The sequence below is a fragment of the Acipenser ruthenus genome, chromosome 1, assembly GCF_902713425.1.
Source record: "Acipenser ruthenus chromosome 1, fAciRut3.2 maternal haplotype, whole genome shotgun sequence".
Classification (NCBI taxonomy): domain Eukaryota; kingdom Metazoa; phylum Chordata; class Actinopteri; order Acipenseriformes; family Acipenseridae; genus Acipenser; species Acipenser ruthenus.
In genome coordinates this window covers 1,269,007-1,291,426 of record NC_081189.1, presented here as the reverse complement: position 1 = coordinate 1,291,426, position 22,420 = coordinate 1,269,007, and the positions used below count along the sequence as shown (strand labels likewise).

Below are 22,420 nucleotides of genomic sequence, written 5' to 3'. Positions count from 1 at the left end.
TGCAGGGATCAATTCTTTATTAGAGAAGTAACTAACTTTGAAAACTCTTAATGGATGAGGGGTAGCGCCGCGGGTCCGTGATGGACACTGGCTTATCAACAGGGAACCTGACAGCTCAATATCAGTGTGCTTCTGACATTGTACACTTACTACTGTGGAACCAATGTGTTCACTCTTTTTATGCAATTCTTTCTGTACGTCATTAAAGCACTGGACTTTTACCCATCCTGGTCAGTGAGGGACACACACAGGAATTATCAAACATTACTGACAATTGTAACCATTATTGTTAAGGTATTATTGCTTTAATTTTAAAGAAGACGTCAGTGAAGAATAACGGATTGAATTCTTCAGTTTCTCTGTAGCATTGCGGAGATTGCTTCCAGCCTATGTTGATCAGGTCTTGTGCAGTTTACTAAAGCCCATATTTATTCATTTTTCGCCGAGGAGATTTGATGTTGTCAGGCCTAAACCCATGCAGCGCAGTCTGCAGTGCATGAAGGATCTGTTCTGGTTCAGATAATGGTTTCTATTTCCCAGCCACAAGCTGCCACTCACCTTGGCCTTGGCACGCCAGTATATGAGATGGAAAGCAGAGAATAATAAGCTTCTCTCCTCTTATTATCATCCTCCGAGAGGCTGCGTATTTGCATAGCTTTACAATAATCTGGTGGCAGGCAGAGCCTCTGATCCCTGCCCAGTGGAGAGAGCCCAGATCCCTTTTATCTGGGACAGCTTATCGGCTCGTTAATAAACCCTTCACAAAGCCCAGGTAGGACTTGATTGGATCAAGCAGGGAATTAGGCTTCCCTTTTTCTGGGTATTATTGTGGATCTGCATGTGATTAAGCAGGGCTGGCTGCACCTCCTCCTCCTCCTAAGCTCAGCGCAGACAGCTGCCTGTCTCTGCTGGGACTCTGTCCGCCAGGGGCTGTGAAACAGACGAGATATCAGGGATGAGTAATGCCTGTCCGGCATGTCCCTGTCTCATTTTTAACCCCCCATCCGTGACTCGGGTCTAATTTCCTTTTAATTGACCTTATTTGTTTCTACAAATCCTAACCTCCTCAATCGATCTTTAACGGTTCTGTAGCATCAAGGTGCAGCTGTCAACGGCACGTTACAAGAGTATGAAGTAACCGTAGAGTGTAGGAAAACTCTGTGTATGCAAGATAAAGCATAAAATAGCATTGTGAAACAAGTATGGTAAACAGTGACAAGGCACTGCATGTGCTCTGCAAAATCATAAAACAAGCATGGGCAACTGCTCAGCATGTATAATACTGTAGATCTTTGTAGAAGTTTGTGTTTAACAAAATAGCACCCAGTTCTGGGAGCCTCTGTGGAAGATACATCTTCAGCAGACTCTGCTGGCTTTGTAAAGCATACCATATACCCCTCATTGTCTTTTAATACCAGTTTTAACTAGATTTATAATATTTCTGTAGAAGTACTGAAAAAAGCGAGTATGTAATGAATGTTTCGACTTTATCAATGTCTTCATTTGGAACAGTGAATTGTGAGCCACACAGTTACTTAGACACTAAGAACTGCATTGTGGATGTTGGTGCATTGGGCTGCTGTCCACTATTTATTATTTTTCATTGTATTGATTCTTTGGTTTAAAACTGTGGCTCTTCATTTTCAGTGCCTGTGTACGTGAACTCCTGTTTGTGGGTTTTAACAGTTACATCAAGCGGTCAGAGACCGGTATTGTAGAAACAGGCTTTTCTCCTGCACACAATATATATATATATTCGGGAATAACTTTCCAACCTCCTAGGGAGCCAGCCTCTAAGTGGTTAAAGCAATGTGAGATACAGAATTGAACAAGGCTGTCTCTCGCTCTCTCTCTAGCGCACGCTCCCCTCTCTCACTGACCTTTGCTGAAGCGTAATTAAAATCCATTTTAATTAAATCTCCCAGCTTCTACCTAAAGCCTGTGCTCCTGAATGCACCCCCCTCGTGTGCTTTCTTCAGCTCGATCTGGGAAGGTCGCGTCTCGCAACACAAGCAGTGCGCTGGCAGCAGGAGGCACGGAAAATGCCAGGGGTGAGAGGTCATACCTCAGCTGAGACAGCTGGGAAGTGGGGGAGTGGGGGGGTGGGAGGGGGGTATCTGGATTAGGAGAAGAGGCAGGCTGAAAGAGCTTATTTTAATTGCAGTCCAGCTAATATCCTCACATCGCTCGCTCGCTCACCACTCTCCATCTTCAGTGCAATTGGCATTATTAAACATTTAATGGCACTAACTTTTTCATAACTCTCATCAATTATTGAGCAGCGTGTGCCCAGGCTTAAGTGATGATGACGAGGAGTTAAACGGCTTTGGTGAAAGGTTGGGTCGTGCCCTTTATTGGTTGTGACGCATACAATACCCACACAGACATGCACACGCTCACACACTCACACACAGCACGCTCATATGTTTGTGTATAGTGTTCATCAGGACTTTGCACTGACTCCAATGAAGATTTCTTATTCTAAAGCAAATACTCTTTCTAGCACACACCTACATACGGTGTATATATACAGATAGTCATGGAACGAGAAACAAAATAAATAAATCAAGAAAGATCAATAGCTATGTCAGTGTTGCAGTAAAGCTGGATTTAGCTGGATTTATTTGTTGAGGTGTGCAAATCAAATACCACATCATGCTATGACCCTTGGTGAAGTTGAGTGGGGCACCCCATCTGAACAGACTGCACTGTACAGTGCATGCCTTGTGCACTGCAGAATCAACTGCAGAAAACAGAGACCAAGAAGCAGTGTGGTTAGACTCTTCATAACCACAGAGCACTCGGGTGTGGCAAATTCAGAAATGCTAAGTGTTTCAACTAAAACACATGGAGAAAGACTGTTAGTCCAAACGCTTGTCATTTACGAAGTTTAGTATTAGTGTTAGACTCCAGGCCTTTTTACTGTGTTCAGGTAGATTAAAATATGCAAGTCATTGTTGTTCTGATAGGCTGACAAACTGCGGTCCTGAAATTGTTAATGCTCATACAGATGGCATACTCTGTTGCAAGCAGACTCTAACACAGCGGCTCTCTCGTTTGTTTTTCAGATGAACAGGCCCATCCAGGTGAAGCCAGCCGACAGTGAAAGCCGAGGAGGTAGTTCTTTATTTATGTTGGAATATGTGAACAAACACTGCTTGAAATGTATTCATTGGTACAACATAATTTGTAAATGTCTGTATCAAAAACATCAAAAGATTCTACTGTACAGAAGAGGTACAATCAGGGTTATTGTACTGTACTATAGTACAGATTATACTTTTGTTGTCAAGCTAATTCAAAATGTAAGAATATTCAAATATCCCAGCACTAGATATTTTTGAACGTTGTGTTGAGAGCATACCTGAACACGTAACTCCCTGAATTCAAAAGCCATTTCCTACCTGGGTGATCATAACAGGGTTCTAGAACCAATTTCTTTCAAGTTTCTCTTTTTTTCAAGTGCAGAAATGAAGTTTAGGTGCATTTTATCACACACAGTAGATTGTTGATTCAATAAATCTGTTTTTTTTGTTAGTGTTGCATGAATGTAACATGCACTGCCATTTAGGTTAAACTCTCTAAGTGTTTGTGCAAACCAGCCTAGCTCTTTTGTGCGGTGGATAAGATGCTCGCTTGTAAGGGTGTGGTTGCTGTTCTGTTACATGAAGAGCAAGGTGAATGCAACTTCTGATTGCAATATGCACTAAATTCAATTTACCACTGATTCTTTTAAGCAGTTTTACTGTGTTTAGGTAGGAAGGTTGTCTGTACCTCCCTGACTAAAGCCCCTTTCACACTGGCACTGGCTACCCAGGTCACAATCCCGCGTAGTGTGAAACTACGTACCTGGGTTGTACCCGGGTTAACCCGGGTCCCAGCGACCCACCTCAGGATGTGGTTAGACACGCTTTCACCCAGGTTGAGCAAGACAAAATGCATGACGGCCGTTCTTAAACCGGCGAAGGTTTCACTTCTGCAAGGAACGTTTTTGTTTATTCTGTTTAACCGTATTTCTGTTGCTTGAGACACACCATGAGCAGCAGGGATGAGAAACATTTGCTCTAATCAACATTTGGGCCAACGGTTCAATCCAGAGAAGCTTGGATGGAAGCGTCAGTAACAAGCTGCTTCTGGGGCATTGATGCACACGTTGTGTACTTGCGTCTGTCACCCATAAAAGGAATGCACAGCACCTTCTGTATAGAGTGGTTAATTAGGCAGATTGGGTAAATGATTGGTTAATTGAAGCATACAGATGAAGAGCCATGTATGTGCATTTCTGTTCAGATTTGAATTGCTTGGACAAATATCCCCCGTTTTCCCATTATATGAATCGTGTACTCTTCTGTAGATAGAGCAGTAGCAGATAGACAAAACGTTGCTTTTCAGAACAAGATTCAGAGCTTCACAAAATTGCACACACTGTAGATGTTTTTTTTTTGTTTGTCTCAACAATTCAATTGATAGAGTAAGCGCTGGGTTTTCAAGAATTATTAGTAAAAAACAATATCTTGTTGAATTTGTAGTGAATTCCCATGGAGTAACCCTTGTCTTAAATTATGTCTTTCTACACAGTACAAGCCTTTTTGGTATACATATATCCACATGAAAGCTACTTTAAATATATATGTATATTCACTACCCATTGCAGTATAGCACTACAGCACCACAATTATCAGCCAGAAAATGATGCTTTTATTTAAACAATAGGCAAAGCTTTCTATCTTACCTCCCCTGTCCTTATGAAAGTTGACCACAGTATTTATGCACATTTACCGTACTGTTCCCATGGTTATACTGTGCATTTACCATAGCTTCACCTGGTTTGCCATGTTTTTAAATATGCTTTACCATGCCTCTATGTTCTTTACAATGCTTCCCTATGCTTTACCATGCCTCTCTGTTCTTTACAATGCTTCCCTATGCTTTACCATGCCTCTCTGTTCTTTACAATGCTTCCCTATGCTTTACCATGCCTCTCTGTTCTTTACAATGCTTCCCTATGCTTTACCAGACCTCTCTGTGCTTTACAATGCTTCCCTATGCTTTACTATGCCTCTCTGTGCTTTACAATGCTTCCCTATGCTTTACCATGCCTCTCTGTGCTTTACAATGCTTCCCTATGCTTTACCATGCCTCTCTGTTCTTTACAATGCTTCCCTATGCTTTACCATGCCTCTCTGTTCTTTACAATGCTTCCCTATGCTTTACCATGCCTCTCTGTGCTTTACAATGCTTCCCTATGCTTTAGCATGCTTTCATTGAGCTTTATTACACTTTGCTGTGGGGAACTTTTATAACGGTGATGGAATGTAAAAGAAGTCAGCGGAATATTTATACTGTTTTGCAACGTCAGTCTGTCTCTCGCTAGCTAGAGCAAATGAAGGAATAGACTGCAAGCCGCTCGCAGTCTGCAGATCATTCTCTGTGATGTCTTGAAGGGCCTGCCATTAGAATATGGTGGGCATTTAGTTATTTATTGATGTATTGATTTATTGATGTATTGATGTTGTTTGATGTTTTTTTTCATATCGGGGTATATAAGCTATTATAAGCTAGTAAGCAACCGTCTAAATCAGAATTTGTTAAAGAACAAGTAGCGTCCAAAGTCATTATTTTAATAGAGAGGCTTTTCTGTTCTCTGTCTCATTCTTTATGAAGATTGCAAAGTGTTTTTCAGTCTATGTTAAGCTGCTTTCACTGAGATCAGGAGCTGACCTTTAGTTCTAGTTGCCTGCCATCAATCTGCAGCCGGATCCTCCACAGTGTCTAAAGAAGTCTAAAGAGCCAGCACCATATAGGGATCTGCCATTTCTGTTGTGCTGGCAGTGCACTGCTGTGCACAAGATGCTGCTTTCACTGAGTCCTGTAAAGACACTGATCTAGCCTACATTACATCTGTCTTCAGCAGGCAAGTGGAACAACACCTTACATAGACTTGCTTTTTGTTTGAGTTTTTTTACATTTGACTGTACCAGGGAATGAAGCACGTTCAAGGGTAATCCCAGGATAACCACCTTCAGGTGACTGATGTAGTTTAGGTGCAGGCCAGTGCTGTTAAAATCAAGCAGTACATTATTACAGCATCTTAGAGGCTGATGAAACAAACCCCTTGGCCTGCTGCGTCACCAAGCACCCCAGAGCAATATCCCAAGACTGTAGTAATGCAGTCAGATATGAGGCGATAGAAACTGATTAACTGAACCAAAATAATGTGTCGAGAAAACTAGGTGCTCCATCTCAGCATGCGTTTATCCTGCTTCAACTACAGACAATCTGAATAAAAGCCAAGTGATTTATCCTCATTTACAAACAGAGGTCGAACAATGGCAGGTTTCCAATCCAACAAAAGTTCTTTAAAAAAAGTTCACACACACACACACACGGACACGCACACACACACACACAAGCACACACACACACACGCACACACACACACACAAGAGATTTCTAAGAGAGCCAGCTTGAGTCTGTGCCATGTAGATGTGCTGGCGGCTTATTATAGCTCGTTTTATTCTGGGCTGTCAAAACCTCTTCTGGGGAGACTGGCATAAAATCAAATGTGGGACTTCTATTATCTGAGGCAAAGGAGACATTAATGAGAAGCTGCCCTCCAACACACTGATCAATGGGCTAATTTAACATCTGAGAATACTGTTTTAAGGGAAATCTAGGGAAATAGCCTTTAAACTGTTTGGCTGTTTCCAGGGAATTGCTACATTTCCATCCCTTCTTAACTCTCAATGATTAATATTGGTTGAGAGGGAACGATCCTTTTCTCTGTCGAGTGAGGAGCTGCAATACTTCGCCGCTCCGTAACTCAAAACACTCAATCATATGGTATATAGTTGTAGTAAAATGGAACGTAGTGATAAAATTAGACAAAGGTTTCAACAGGAAGTCTCTGTGGTATTTATAACATACTGCATAAAGACTTCTTGTACAAGCATTTGTCTAAATTGAGTTTGTTTATGGGGAGCCCGGGGGCTTAAGGACATTTTCCTCTCCTGAAAAGCCCCAGGTGACGATTAAGAATTCTACCCTGAATTCCTGCATCAGATACTTCATATCCCAAGGTAATTCTGTGACTGTGAGAAACTGAGTCACATTATAACTTGTAAAGTCCTTAGCTCTACACAGAAAACATGAACAGCAAAGTTGTGCAGCACACACGTTTGCAGCAAAGTGTCAGTCAAACTCGGGTTTATATTATAGAGATGGCGGCAGGATATGTAACTTTGGAAAACCAAACAGAAACTAAGCATCTACAAAAAAAAAAAAAATAAGAGACTACATTACATTGAGTGGAAGGAGTAGTAGTGACTTAAGCATGAACAATCCGCCCCATAGCAGGTCATACCCATGTCCGAGGTGTGGAACCCCAGGAATGGAGCAGATCATACCCATGTCCGAGGTGTGGAACCCCAGGAATGGAGCAGGTCATACCCATGTCCAAGGTTTGGAACCCCAGGAATGGAGCAGGTCATACCCATGTCCAAGGTCTGGAACCCCAGGAATGGAGCAGGTCATACCCATGTCCGAGGTCTGGAACCCCAGGAATGGAGCAGGTCATACCCATGTCCGAGGTCTGGAACCCCAGGAATGGAGCAGGTCATACCCATGTCCGAGGTCTGGAACCCCAGGAATGGAGCAGGCCATACCCATGTCCGAGGTCTGGAACCCCAGGAATGGAGCAGGTCATACCCATGTCAAAGGTCTGGAACCCCAGGAATGGAGCAGGTCATACCCATGTCCGAGGTCTGGAACCCCAGGAATGGAGCAGGTCATACCCATGTCAAAGGTCTGGAACCCCAGGAATGAAGCAGGTCATACCCATGTCCGAGGTCTGGAACCCCAGGAATGGAGTTGCCCTGGAGTCCTGAGAGGCTGCTCAGGAGCACACTCGCTGTTCTGTGACTGTGCCCTCATTGATCTCAATGGGAGGGTCTCATTTCAGGTCGTTGCCCTGACATTGTTTCGCAGGGCAAATTTCACAGCAATTAATCACTGATTATATATAAAACAAGAGTAAGCAAATGAGTTCCCAACAAGGGGGGTGTGGTGAACCAGACAGCTTCTCATTGTGTCTACTTGATGTGTCTTTTCAAAAGCCATTGATAAAGACTTCTCGTCCAAACATTTGGCTGAGACTTGAATGTGTTTCCAGCATTGAATTTATTCATGGGTATTTACATGTTAAATATTTTATTAGAATCCTACAAATACACCTCCGTTGTTTACCTTCAGTCACGTGCTTTATGAATTTCAAACCCTATTTGTGAATGTCTTTATTTTATGCGTTTGTTCCATGAGTGAACCTCCCAGTGCTGTGAACCCTCCTCCTCTAAGCTGATGGTTAATGTTTCAGGCAGCCCGTGTCAGGTCAATGAGTTAATACTCGAGTGTTTAATTTGACAGCACAGTAACACTGGGGAAGCGTACATGGGGCCTGCACAGTCAAGCTGCATGCAGGCAGGTCCGGGCTTCGCTGGAGTTCCTTGCAAGTGTTTTAATGTACAAAGTCGTGTTATTGTTGCTAAGGTTATTGTTGCTAAGGCATTCATTTTACCCAGGTTTGATAATGGCAGTGGGATTGATATGCACCCTACTTCATCTTGTCTACACAAATTGGAGTCTTTCAGCGAGTGGCGGAGGAGATTTATTCGTAATTGCAGCTGTCCAACTTTTCTGCTGTACAATGTGCTTCATAATGAATTGGTTCAGTTATTCTTGCTGGCAGAATTCTCTTAGGTGCGCTGTGTACATCTCCTCTTTGTTGTAGAAGTAAGCAGCAGTACCCAGACACAGAGGGAATTAGTACATATTATTCATTCAAAAAGATTTAATCTGGATCTGTCTCTGAGATGCTTTGTCTGTTTTTTGTGTAACACTGTTGCTCCTGTTTTCTAAAAAAAAGTTCCACTTTCATCAATTAAATATGGGAGGCATTTTTTAAAGCACATCTTGTTCAGAAAGCCGATCTGATATGTTTTCTCATCCAGCGGAGGAGCTGTCTGAAGGCTACTTCAATCCTAAACCTTTTCAAAGCTTATTTCATTTCAATTCTCCTTTGAAGAGACCCCCACATGTGCCTGTTGAACCCTCCTAATGACAATTGCTCTGTGGCTTGCTGGAGATTTGTACTATATTTAAGCCAGCCTTAAAGATTAACTATTTATAAATGTACTCATTTTAAAATGTAAAAAACTGGTTTGAGTCCAAAAGGTTTTTTTTTTTTTTTTTTACTCCAAATCGTCATCAGCATGGTTTTCACAGAAAGGAAAAACCACAAACCAGCGATTAAACAAGGCATGTATTTAGGTGCTTGTCGGGTGGTTTTAATAAGTCTAATTGGGGCTAATAAGGAATTAGGGTTTACAGCTTTTAGAATCTGTCCAATAGCTTATTTTGTAATTGTTTTATTCCTAATATAAAATTATAGTTTCCCAATATGTTGTGTGAAAGAAATATGGTGCTGGAGCCCACTTGTTTACTTTTTCACTGTTCTTTTGTCACTTCTGTGCTCAATAAAGTTTGATGGGTTTAAATCACACACACACATATATATATATATATATATATATATATATATATATATATATATATATATATATATATATATATATATATATATACACACACAGTGGCTCTCAAAAGTATTCACCCCACTTGGACTTTTCCACATTTTATTGTGTTACAACATGGAATAATTAGGAGTTTTTGCCACTGATCAACACAAAAAAGTCCATAATTTCAAAGTGAATAATAAAATCTACAAATTGTTCTAAATTAATTACAAATACAAAACATAAGTATTCACCCCCTTCAGTCAATATTTGGTAGAGGCACCTTTGGCAGCAATTACAGCCATGAGTCTATTTGGATAAGTCTCTACCGGCTTTGCACATCTGGACACTGCAATTTTTGCCCATTCTTCTTTGCAAAATTGCTCAAGCTCCGTCAAGTTGGATGGGGACCTTTGGTGAACAGCAATTTTCAACTCTTTCCACATATTCTCAATTGTATTGAGGTCGGGGCTTTGACTGGGCCACTCCAGGACATTGACCTTTTTGTTTTTAAGCTACTCCAGTATGGCTTTGGCTGTATGTTTGGAGTCATTGTTCTGCTGGAAGATGAATCTTCTCCCAAGTCCCAGGTCTCTTGCAGACTTCAGCAGGTTTTCCTCCAGGATTTCTCTGTACTTTGCTGCATCCATTTTGCCCTCTATCTTCACGAGCTTTCCAGGCCCTGACGCAGAGAAGCATCCCCATAGCATGATGCTGCCACCACCATGCTTCACGGTAGGGATGGTGTTCTCAGGATGATGTGCGGTGTTAGGCGTGCACCAAACATAGCGCTTAGTGTTGAGGCCAAAAAGCTCTATTTTGGTCTCATCAGACCATAGACTCTTCTTCCACTTGGTCTCAGAGTCTCCCACATGCCTTCTGGCAAACTCTACCCGAGATTTGATGTGAGTTTTTTTCAACAATGGCTTTCTTTTTTCCACTCTCCTATAAAGGCCAGTTTTGTGAAGCACCCAGACTATTGTTGCCGTATGCACAGTGTCTCCCAGCTCAGCCGTGGAAGACTAACTCCTTTAGAGTTGCCATAGGCCTCTTGGTGGCCTCCCTGACTATTGCCCTTCTCGCCCGGATACTCAGTTTCTGAGGACGGCCTGTTCTAGACAGATCCACAGTTGTGCCATATTCTCTCCATTTCTTAATAATGGACTTTACTGTGCTCCGGGGGATATTCAGTGCCTTGGAAATGTTCTTATATCCTACCCCTGATTGGTGCTTTTGAAGAACCTTATTCCGGATTTGCTTTGAATGTTCCTTTGTCTTCATGATGTAGTTTTTGTTAGGAAATGTACTAACCAACTGTGGGACCTCCCAGAGACAGGTGTATTTAACCTGAAATCATGTGAAACACCTTAATTGCACACAGGTGGACTCCATTCAACTAATTATGTGACTTCTGAAGACAAATGGTTGCACCAGAGCTTATTTAGGTGTGTCATAGCAAAGGGGGTGCATACTTATGCAATCAATTATTTTCTGTTTTATATTTGTAATTAATTTCGAACAATTTGTAGATTTTATTTTTCACATTGACATTATGGACTTTTTTGTGTTGATCAGTGGCAAAAACTCCTAATTCAATCTATTTTGATTCCATGTTGTAACACAATAAAATGTGGAAAAGTCCAAGGGGGGTGAATACTTTTGAGAGCCACTGTGTGTGTATATATTGTAACACAGCAGGGAGGGGGTTAATATCCTCCCTGCAGAAAATATGTGCGTATGCACATTTTGGTTAATTGTTTTATTATTTTGCTAATTGTTTATTGTTTAATTATCACCCGCACCTGATGTATATTGTAAATTAATGCCAGGTGCAGGGTATTTAAGACGTGCAGCTTGTCTGTACGGGGCTGCTGAGTAGAAGGAAGCAGATAGTGTGCTCTGTCTCTGAGCAGTCGTTAAGTGCTGTGTGAAACCGGTGTGTTTTGTGTGACAGGTAAACGGCTTAGCCGTCCTGCGAGTGAGTCAGGGATTTACCTGTGTAGTTAGCGCTCCAACCGGAGCTAGCTGTTTATTTTTGTTTGTGTTCTTTTTATTAAAAATCGCGCAATCGCGCTTTAAAAACCCCATTTCTGGTGTCCTGGGTCTGCTTTAAAGGGGCAAACGAACGACCGTGAGTGCCGGCCCTACGACCCAAAAAGAAATGGAAAGCCTAGAAGAGTTGATCGCCAGGATCAACAAAAACACGGCGGAGCAAGAAAAAAAACAACCGCCAACTACAGGAGGAGATTGAGAGGCAAAGAGAGGAGCTGGGGTGGCCCCCGTTAGAAATAAAAGAACGGGAGCCGACAGAATTGGAGCTGCTGCTCCAAAAGTGGGAGCAGGCAGAAGAGGCGGTGCCGGCGAGAGAAGCCCCGGAATCACCTGCACCAGAGGAGCTGCTGCAGGGAGAACAGGAGGAAGAGACCGTCCCGGAGCCAGAGGAGGTGAGCACCGCACCTCCACTACAGTTCCAGCCCACAACCCCGGAAGAGGATCCGGCGCTGGTCAGTGCGGTCCCTTGCCCCTTGCTCCTGGACACCCTGCCGGTCTTCCTAGACCTCCCTGCGCTTGGCCTGGAGCCCAGGAGTCTGCACCATCGGCCACAGCTCTGCCCCTGGTTCCCTACTCCGCTCTCCCCAAGCACCCAGACGTCGCTGGGCTGCTGCCAGACGTCGCTGGTGCTCCCCCTGTTCGCTGCTAAGCTCCCCCTGGGTGATCGGACATCGCTGCGCCGGTCCCCAGGTGAAGACCTCTGCCCGCTGTTGCAGCCTCCTGTTCCCCGGCCGTCGCTTCGGTCGCCCCTGTCATCCCGGTGGGGTCCCGTGTCGCCGGTTCACGGTGCCTTCCTGGAAGCGCCGGAGGGACCGACCCACCCTCAAGCCCGCCCGTGGAAGAGGGCGAAAATTGACATTTGTGGACTCGAGGGTGGGTGGTTGTGTTTTAGGGGAGGGGGTGGCCTTGGAATGGCCGATCAGTGTTGCACACTTGAGGGGGAGGATGTGTAACACAGCAGGGAGGGGGTTAATATCCTCCCTGCAGAAAATATGTGCGTATGCACATTTTGGTTAATTGTTTTATTATTTTGCTAATTGTTTATTGTTTAATTATCACCCGCACCTGATGTATATTGTAAATTAATGCCAGGTGCAGGGTATTTAAGACGTGCAGCTTGTCTGTACGGGGCTGCTGAGTAGAAGGAAGCAGATAGTGTGCTCTGTCTCTGAGCAGTCGTTAAGTGCTGTGTGAAACCGGTGTGTTTTGTGTGACAGGTAAGCGGCTTAGCCGTCCTGCGAGTGAGTCAGGGATTTACCTGTGTAGTTAGCGCTCCAACCGGAGCTAGCTGTTTATTTTTGTTTGTGTTCTTTTTATTAAAAATCGCGCAATCGCGCTTTAAAAACCCCATTTCTGGTGTCCTGGGTCTGCTTTAAAGGGGCAAACGAACGACCGTGAGTGCCGGCCGGTTACAATATATATATATATACTGAGCATCAAAAGAAACGTATCACTTATATTTGGATCAAATTCACTAGATGTGATTGAAAAATGACAAACTCTGTTTTAGAGGAGGTGCAGTGACTTTTTATTGTGCTGATTAACAATTGACATCACGAAGATGCTGCAAAATGATCTGTCGATCTCGGGCAGGCGTTGTGACTCTTGGTCTCCCAGTTCATGGCCTGTCATTGACAGAGTGTGTCTGGTTATACCGTCTCGCCAGGTTTGAAATTGGGGGCTGTGAGCACCCAAGACGGCGAGCCACAGTGCGGTGCCCGAGTCCAGCCTAATGCCGATTGCAGGAAGGCGCTCCTCTCTTGACAGAGGATGATAGGGAGAAGGGGAGGGGGAGAGGGAGAGAGAGAGAAAGGTAAACAGGGTCGTATCCTCCACCACTTAGTTTTTTGTCTGTGTCTCATTGAAATGAAGCTTTGTGAGCTACAAGTAAAAGGCAGCAGGAATGAAAAGGCACATATTCTGTCGAAGGAATTTTCAATTTAACTGGACATCTGGTTGGAACAATCGTTTAACCAGAAGTACCACAGGTGTGAATGGTCACTTCCAACTACATCATAATTCATTATTAAAATAAACAATGACAGGTGTAATCCCCAATCCTCCTACAGAGAGTCACGCCAAATGCAGCGGCTGGTTGATACATTGTGCCATGAAGGTGATCTCTTGTTTCCAGTCATCTCTAGACTGTCTGTCTGCTGATCCAAGGGAGACCGCTCACCAGAGTTGAATTTATTCTTTACTCTAACTGGTCACATCGCATGTCTGTAACTGTGGCAGCATCCTGAATGCCATATATAATGACAAAATGAATAGTAAAATAAAAACTTGAAAACATTTTATTGGGAATCTACTTTTATTTGTGACCTTGATGCTTAATTTTTCTGTCCTTTATCACTGCTGTCTAATTTTGATTTTTTTTTTCTGTGAGTATAGAGACTTTTTTTAAAGTAACAGAAAGTTATTGTCCTTCCTTTTAAAGAACTTTGAATAACTCTGTTCCCCTTTATTATTTATAATAGAGTTTTCAGAGCGTGCGACAGCCCCCTCTTCCCCCCTCCCTTCACCACCGAGCCATTAAAGTTCCATTAGAGGAGCTCTGGTCTCTGCACAGCAAGATTAATGGCCAGGACAGCTCCAGATTGAGTTTTTGCCTCTCTCTGAGTTTTCTGGATATTTATCAGGCGTGTTTAAATTTGGAATCGAGGCTGCTGTGCCATCTGGTGATGGTGCTCATTGAAACCTGGGCGCACGGCTTTGCCCCTTGCCTATCCATCACCCTGGGCAGTGCCAGCCAGCCCTGCCAGCCTACAAACCTACAAACTGGACTGCCAATGTGGCTCTTTCATCAGGACGGCACAGTAGCATGCTGGCACCTTATATATATGTGTATGTGTGTGTGTGTTTGTGTGTGTGTGTGTGTGTATGTGTGTGTGGTTTGGCATTTGATGTGGCCCCAATCTCAAAGAATTCTGGCTCCCACTTCTCAGCTCTAATTACTAGACCACACTGCCTCCTGGCTCCTTGTCCTCAGCTCTAACCGCTAGACCACACTGCCTCCTGGCTCCCAGTCCTCCGCTCCAACCGCTAGCCCACATCACTGTGGGAGTTAGAAATATAAGAGAATCCATAGTGACTGAACAGCATCATTGCAGTTTAGGGAAAGTTTCATTTGAATCATAGCTAGAGGCACTGCTGCATTATATCAGTCTAAAATGTGGATGTTAAATTATTTAAACTGCTGAATATGGTGCGGTTGTTAATGTGCTGTGTTTATTCTATGCAGTGACACGGCTGTAATTCAGGGCTGCGCTGCTATCTGCATTTTCTCATTAAAATGACAAACTTTCACAGCCTCTTTTCATGTAGCGAGTGCGTGGAGAGGGTGACTCGAGGTGAATGAGAGAGAAGGGGGGGTGGGGGGTGAGCCTCAGTCCCTCTTCATATCACCCTCAGCCATTGTGCTCCATTAAGCAGAAATACACATTGAAAAGCCCTGCCTGCATGGAAATGCAAACTGAACAGCCAGGAATGTGCTCTTTCTTACAGCACAGTATTTGCTTACGATTGTAAGTCGCCCTGGATAAGGGCGTCTGCTAAGAAATAAATAATAATAATAATAAAAAAAAAAAGCCGTTCAACAGCCAGCTTGTGTGTGTGAGTGAGTGAGTGTACACAAATCACACTGCAAACTCACAGACACACCTTTCAGCACAGTGCTGAAGTCCTTCTAATATTAAACAGAGTTCACACTAACCCTAACCAGGACCTGAAACAGGACCCAGATGGAAATTAAATGGAGATAGACTTCGTTTCTATCGCTTTACACTCATTAATGTCACTGTGTGTGTTTAAAGTTGTTATGTACACAAATTACGAGACAGTTTATCAGTGTGTGTTTGTGTAAAAGACAGTCGCTCATAAACTAGCCATATCTGTGAATGCAGTGTCTACACAGTGAAATGTGTTTCTGAATCAATTTCATTTCCATTTCACATTTTGTTTTGTTATTTTTTTATTGTGACACAGGATTTTCAAAATTGCTTGACACTGCTTCTCGAAACTGTTTCACAGTTCAGAAGGAAAAGAAATCCAATCTCCATGGAAATAGCAGACCAGAGCTCCCTTTCATATAACAGAGCAGACCTGACAATCTCCCCGGAGATCTGATGAAAAGGAGGCATCAGTGCGCTGGTGACTGCAGTGAATGAAAGCATGAGTTTGTGAGGTTTGAAGAGTGTTATCAACACCCAAGCACTGACACAAACAGAGTAACCTGTTCAGACGGCTATAGACATTATAGGTTAACAATAATCTCCCTTAGAAATCATTTATTTTCAACTAAAATTGCTACCTTTTTATTTCTGTTAACATTCTCCGAAGCTTACAAAGAGTTTTTGGCGTGAAAAATGAAATCTTGGGTACGATCGCTCATATTTACCTTATTAAACTTGCTTTTGTGAATGTGGTTAAGGTGGCTGTGGGAGGACTTCTTTACTGCCCATCCATCTCCAAAGTTTTACAGCCTGAAGTGATTCTGTTTATCTGCAAGATTAATCTGCTCTGCAAAAATATATCACACCCATGTTGATGACAAAGCCAGCAGGCACATTGCAGTCAGGAAACAAAAGGTAAAGTTTAACCAATATATGGATTCAACTACAGTATACTGTATAACTGTACAGGGTTTCCCTGGGATAACAACCTTATTCCTTTGAATTTAAGATGCACTTTTTTAACAAAATAAATTTGAGTACAACAGTGATGGGTGTATTAAAATTGCCAACAAAAGACATGACTCCCCAAGTACACAAGCAGCAATGTGACTTACTGCTGAGAAAAGACGAACAAAGGCATCACTGCCCTAATACACAAGCAGCAACGTGACTTACTGATGAGAAAAGAGGAACAAAGACATCACTGCCCAAATACACAAGCAGCAACGTGACTTACTGCTGAGAAAAGACGAACAAAGACATCACTGCCCGAATACACAAGCAGCAACGTGACTTACTGCTGAGAAAAGACGAACAAAGGCATCACTGCCCTAATACACAAGCAGCAACGTGACTTACTGATGAGAAAAGAGGAACAAAGACATCACTGCCCAAATACACAAGCAGCAACGTGACTTACTGCTGAGAAAAGACGAACAAAGACATCACTGCCCGAATACACAAGCAGCAACGTGACTTACTGATGAGAAAAGAGGAACAAAGACATCACTGCCCAAATACACAAGCAGCAACGTGACTTACTGCTGAGAAAAGACGAACAAAGACATCACTGCCCGAATACACAAGCAGCAACGTGACTTACTGATGAGAAAAGAGGAACAAAGACATCACTGCCCGAATACACAAGCAGCAACATGACTTACTGCTGAGAAAAGAGGAACAAAGACATCACTGCCCGAATACACAAGCAGCAACGTGACTTACTGCTGAGAAAAGACGAACAAAGACATCACTGCCCGAATACACAAGCAGCAACGTGACTTACTGATGAGAAAAGAGGAACAAAGACATCACTGCCCGAATACACAAACAGCAACGTGACTTACTGCTGAGAAAAGACGAACAAAGACATCACTGCCCGAATACACAAGCAGCAACGTGACTTACTGATGAGAAAAGACGAACAAAGACATCACTGCCCGAATACACAAGCAGCAACGTGACTTACTGCTGAGAAAAGACGAACATATTTAGTTCTTAAAAAGGTGTTTTACAAAGTGGGGGCATCCCCACAACGTCATTTTTTCAGGAGTTACTATCTTTGTGGGGACATTTTCTCAAATGTTGTCCTGCCCACACACACACTTCTGCAGAAGAAACCCTAAAGCCAGACCCCTTCTTCTCCATGCTGGAGTCTTGTTTCAAGGATATTAACGTCCCCCATGATTCCACATGACAAATCTACAATGTGTTTAAATTATACGGGGGGGGGGGGGTGGGGGGAGTACGTGATCATTCAGATTTAAAAACATCTTTATGGAGGGAGCCTAGCTTGTTAGACCGAGCATGAAAATGAATTTACAGACAGAGAGAGACACACCTGGGAAATAAGACACCCTGTCACTAACTTTTCACAGGTAGGGTTTGTTTGTCCACCGCTCCGCCTCAGTAAAAGATGCCTCTCCCCACTGTCTCCTTGCTGCTGCAGCTGCTGCGTACGATGGAGATCAACAGTTGGGAAGTATTCTGCTGTCGTGACAGCGGCACATTAATAACAGCTCGCTCTTTCTGAAGATCCTTCACTTTAATAACAGCTTACATTTGGCAGGTCTCCCAGAACTTCTCATTATTCCCTTCGCAGGCCCTGCCACCCCCCCAGCTTCATTATTAAAACCCGTACACTTGATTTCAATATTTTATTAGTGCTGTTTTTATGAAGGATTGAAAAAGCTAAAAGCTAAAGCTGTGTTGCCTTATGACCTGTGTTACTTCCCTGGTTTGTGGTGCAATTCGATTAGAATATAACTCCACATCACTGCGTGCTGACTCATTACATAGAATCTCAATCAAAGTATACACAGTGTATCTCTCTCTTCTATCTCTCTCCTATCTCTCGTCTATCTCTGTCCTACATCTCTCCTATCTCTCTCCTCTCTCCCATATCTCTTTGCTATCTCTCTCCTCTCTCTCCTCTCTCTCTCTCTCTCTCTCTCTCTCTCTCTCTCTCTCTCTCTCTCTCTCTCTCTCTCTCTCTCTCTCCTCCCAGACTATCTTCACCCTATCATTATCATTTACTGATAAAATATCCTGAATGCATTTCCTGCCTTTGTCCTGGCATTTTAGAGCTTCATCCGAATGTAAAACTGCTGAATCTACTGCATGTTTTGTGGTTGAATGCGACTACGATTCCACACCTTTGCAAGAATCATACGATTAATCAGCCGTTCACATGGCATCCTACAACTGTGACGAGAAATCCAAGTGACTTCCAGCTTACTTCGGTATTTATTACCAGTAGTGTGATTGACTGTTGCTGGCATCCATACAAAGCCAGCGACGTCTTTCAGTTATCAGTGTTCAGCTGATTTTGTTGTTCTTTTCTGAATGAAAGGTTTGTTGCTATTCTAGAAGAGAGGTAACAAGCAGCCCATTGGTTATCCCATAATGGTCTGTCCCTGAGAAATTAACAAACAGGATCTATCTAAATAGTAATAACTGGGTAACTGCCAGTGTTTAATGCATTTACATATTAACTGCTGGTGGAATAATTCTGTAATTACATGGAATGGCCTGAGCCATGGTGTTACCATGCTATTACATCAGGGAACAAGACCCAAATGTGGGTAAAAAAAATGGGTGATTGCCATTGAAGTAGTTTTTAATCCTACTATTATGATGAGAATCAAGAATATTGACCCGAAAGATAATGTCCAGGGCTACACCCATTCTATAATGTCTGTTCTGAATTACACTGAATAATGTAAACTGTAGCTCTTCTTGGGGCAGCAGTGTGGAGTAGTGGTTAAGGCTCTGGACTCTTGACTGGGGGGTCGAGGGTTCAATCCCAGGTGGGGGACACTGCTGTACTTTACTTAGATTGCTTCAGTAAAAACCCAGTAAAAACTGTATAAATGGGTAATTGTAAAAATAATGTAATATCTTGTAACAATTGTAAGTCGCCCTGGATAAGGGCGAGGGTCTTAGAAAGGGAAGCCGGCATGGTGCAGCAGTTGTTATGGCAATAATCATAAAAGCACAGCTGGTACCGCAGGTGACAAGAGTTTGAGAGATATAGCAAAGCAATGAAGTGCTAAACGGATTGGAAAGTGGTTTGAAATTAGCCTTGATTATTATGGCTGTAATCATCTAGACACATATTTCCAAACACTGGACTGCTTTAGGGGAGAGATCATGCTGTGTGAAGGGTGGTCATCTACACATCTGTGTGGGAACTTTAGACATATTGGTATGGAAATCATGTGCAATGACAATTACACCGCAGCTCTGGCAAAGGTGCCTCGTTTGCTTTCTGTGTTTGTTATACAGTGACGGAATGATGCAGACTCAACCCTTATGTTTCAACATTCACACTTTTATATTCAATATCATCCATAACTTTTAAACACTCCATAGTGCTACATTTATACCAGAAATACTAAAGAAACTTCATAAGTTTAATGGCAACTAGAAGTCTTTCTCAATATCTTTCTTGGAGTCTTTCTGAAGTCATTTGTCATTCCTCTTTTTAAGTTTGTGGGAAGGGGTACCCTCGCCCCTGTGTTTATTTATATTGTTATGATTTAAATGTACTGTTTTGTGTTTATTTTAAACACTGTTTTATTGTTATTATTGTTTGACAGCCTGGATGGGGTTAAAATGCCCTATCCAGATAAAATCGTGAGAATGCGTGTCCAGCAGCGAGTGATTATTGAAAAACTGTCTGTTGACCATGCATATGAGAAGCCCTGTGCTGAATGTGGCAGAGGGGTAGACTAGGTAATTGATAGCCAGTTAATCCCTCGGCCACAATATGAAAACAAGCAGCTTTGACTCACTCGAGGTTGATTGTTGAGAGAGGTGGAACTCAAAGAAAAGTAAGAAGTAAAAATGATAAAATGTCAGCACTTGCTAGTGGTTCTGGATTTTGACCAGCACAGTACTTGTTTGTTCAGTGTTTCTTTGCCTGCCTGTTTTGGCCATCATGCCTTTTGTTTTGAGTGTTTGGTTTAAATATTTATTTTGTAATAAATCCCACCTCAGCGCTTCCCTTGCAGTACTGTGTGTGTGTGTTCCATTCTCTTCCTGGTCCGATCTCACCCACAGTAACCACATCCGGATCACAGATTGTTTTATACATTATAGTTTTTTTTCAATGGTTTAAATAGCAAAGGTAAGCTGCACTTTGCATGCAGAGGTCTTACTAACTCTTGTCATGTTGCTGCACGGTTGTTCATACTGACAACTCCAACTTGCCTTATTCAATTGACACTGATCAAAGAAAAGTTTGGGATTGAGAAAAGGCTGTTTGTCCCATGAAGGCTCATCCCTCGTTAGCACACCATTCTCCTCTACTGGGGGGAGCTAAATTAGATCCTGAAACTTCACCGTGCTTCTTGCTTTGTGTTCTAAACTTGCATTTCCTCGGCTTCCATTCACGCCCTCTTGTTCTGCTCTCTGTGCTAAATTTGAAGCAGTGCCTCGAGTTAACCTTATACCATTTATGATTTTATAGACTGCAATCAAGTCCCCTCTTTCCCTTCTTTTTTCTAGGCTGAAGAGATTTAATTTGGAATCTCTTCTAAACTGTCAGAATATTTCCAGTTAATATGATATGAAAATAACTGGGTTTCTCCAGCGCATGTTTAAACTGTATGTCATTATTCATCACATCAATCTTCTTTTAGAATTGCCCAAATGCTGTTTTCAGATACTTAGCATTACTTTGAACTGTAATTGTAATATATAAAACAATGGCTGTTTAAACCAAAATACAGTGTATGATTCTGAGATCTGGTGCTTTATATACAATGTATTCCAACTATCTGCATACGTGGTGGTTGATTATTCTTGATAACTGCTTACCATTGTGGAACACTTATTAAAATTAATGTACTGTTTATTTTCCTAATAATTGCTCATTCTGGTGAATTGGCAGATTTGATCATGCAGTTTCAAGCAGTTTTCCATATACTGCTTGTCCCTTCTCCTCAGTACTTGTTTGTGTGTTAAGAGCTATGGTGGGATTTCTTCAGTATGTAGGAAACAAGCCCTTTTTCCTACAGAAAGGTAACCATATGGCTCTATCTGCAACAGGGAGGCACCAAACAGGCAGAAGAGCTCCATTTATCTCATGCAACATGAACTTGTCAAATGGCTTGCCCGAAGTCACAAAGTCAGTGGTTGAGCTGCAGGCTGCCGCGTATAAAAGTGTCCCACAGTAAAAACATAGCAAAGTGTAATAAAGCATAGTGAAAGCCCAGAGAGGTATGGTAAAGAATACCATGATAATCTACGGTAAATGCATAGTATAGCAATGGAAAAAGCATGGGAAAAACTGCTTTTAGAAGGGCTGTGTCAACAGTAACTATTAATCTAAAAAAGCAATTCCTAGATCATTTTTAATTTGAGTTCATGAAGTCTTTCAGGTGAACTTCTTGATACCGTGAGATGCTTGGGTATGATTTGAGGCTTTAACAGTTTATAAAATACCTGAAACTAATGTCCATAGTACATGACCTTCTTTCTGTAGAACTGAAAGCTTGGTATGTACTGGTGTCCGTGGTCTACTCTTGTTATATATTTCTTGTACCAGTGAACCTCTATCTGATCTTCTCATTTCCACCATTAATGTCATTTTCACCTTTTATGTTCCTTCTTGCTCAATCTCTCTGGCTCTGCAGAAACACAGCCACTCTCCCCGCAATGCTTTGTTTCACATCTAGGTGCCCTCATTATTGGAAGCTCTGCTACATGACAAGCAAAACTTGTCTCTGTCATGGGAGATGAGCAGAATGTGACAAGCGATAGATGCCTCTGTCCAAGGTACTGAATCACAATAAAATGGTACATTACTGTCTGTCATAGTCAGAACTCATACAAAAAAAATATCTGCAGCCTTTTTTAAGATAAGCAGCGGAGAAGCGACAGTACACTACAGAAGACTGCATCACTGCCTCACTGTGCACAGGGCAAAGCAGGGCATGTTGTAGATAACTACTGCTAAGCTGACATTTTCTTCATAAGCAACACAATTTTCTGAAATGTTGTTTTGCAGATATCTCTTGAAGAAACAGAGGTTGGGTTTGCTCTCAGAGGGGCAAAACTAAATAAATGTAATTGTTTCTGAGATTTAATAAGACTTCCATCGCATAGCAGAAGCGGGAA

At 42.4% G+C, this 22,420-nt stretch overlaps 1 protein-coding gene across 11 annotated transcripts in view; it reads left to right on the top strand.

The window, feature by feature from the left end:
* The window catches only part of LOC131737435 (CUGBP Elav-like family member 4), a 233,479-nt gene that overhangs the window by 126,582 nt on the left and 84,477 nt on the right, over nucleotides 1-22,420 (top strand). For all 11 annotated transcript variants that reach the window (XR_009329045.1, XM_059026421.1, XM_059026392.1 and 8 more), the window contains exon 3: nucleotides 3,069-3,117. Coding sequence is in view for 10 of the 11 variants with exons in the window: in XM_059026421.1 (XP_058882404.1) it covers nucleotides 3,069-3,117 (49 nt within the window). In the remaining variant the exon portion in view is untranslated. The remainder of the gene's footprint in view (nucleotides 1-3,068; nucleotides 3,118-22,420) is intronic.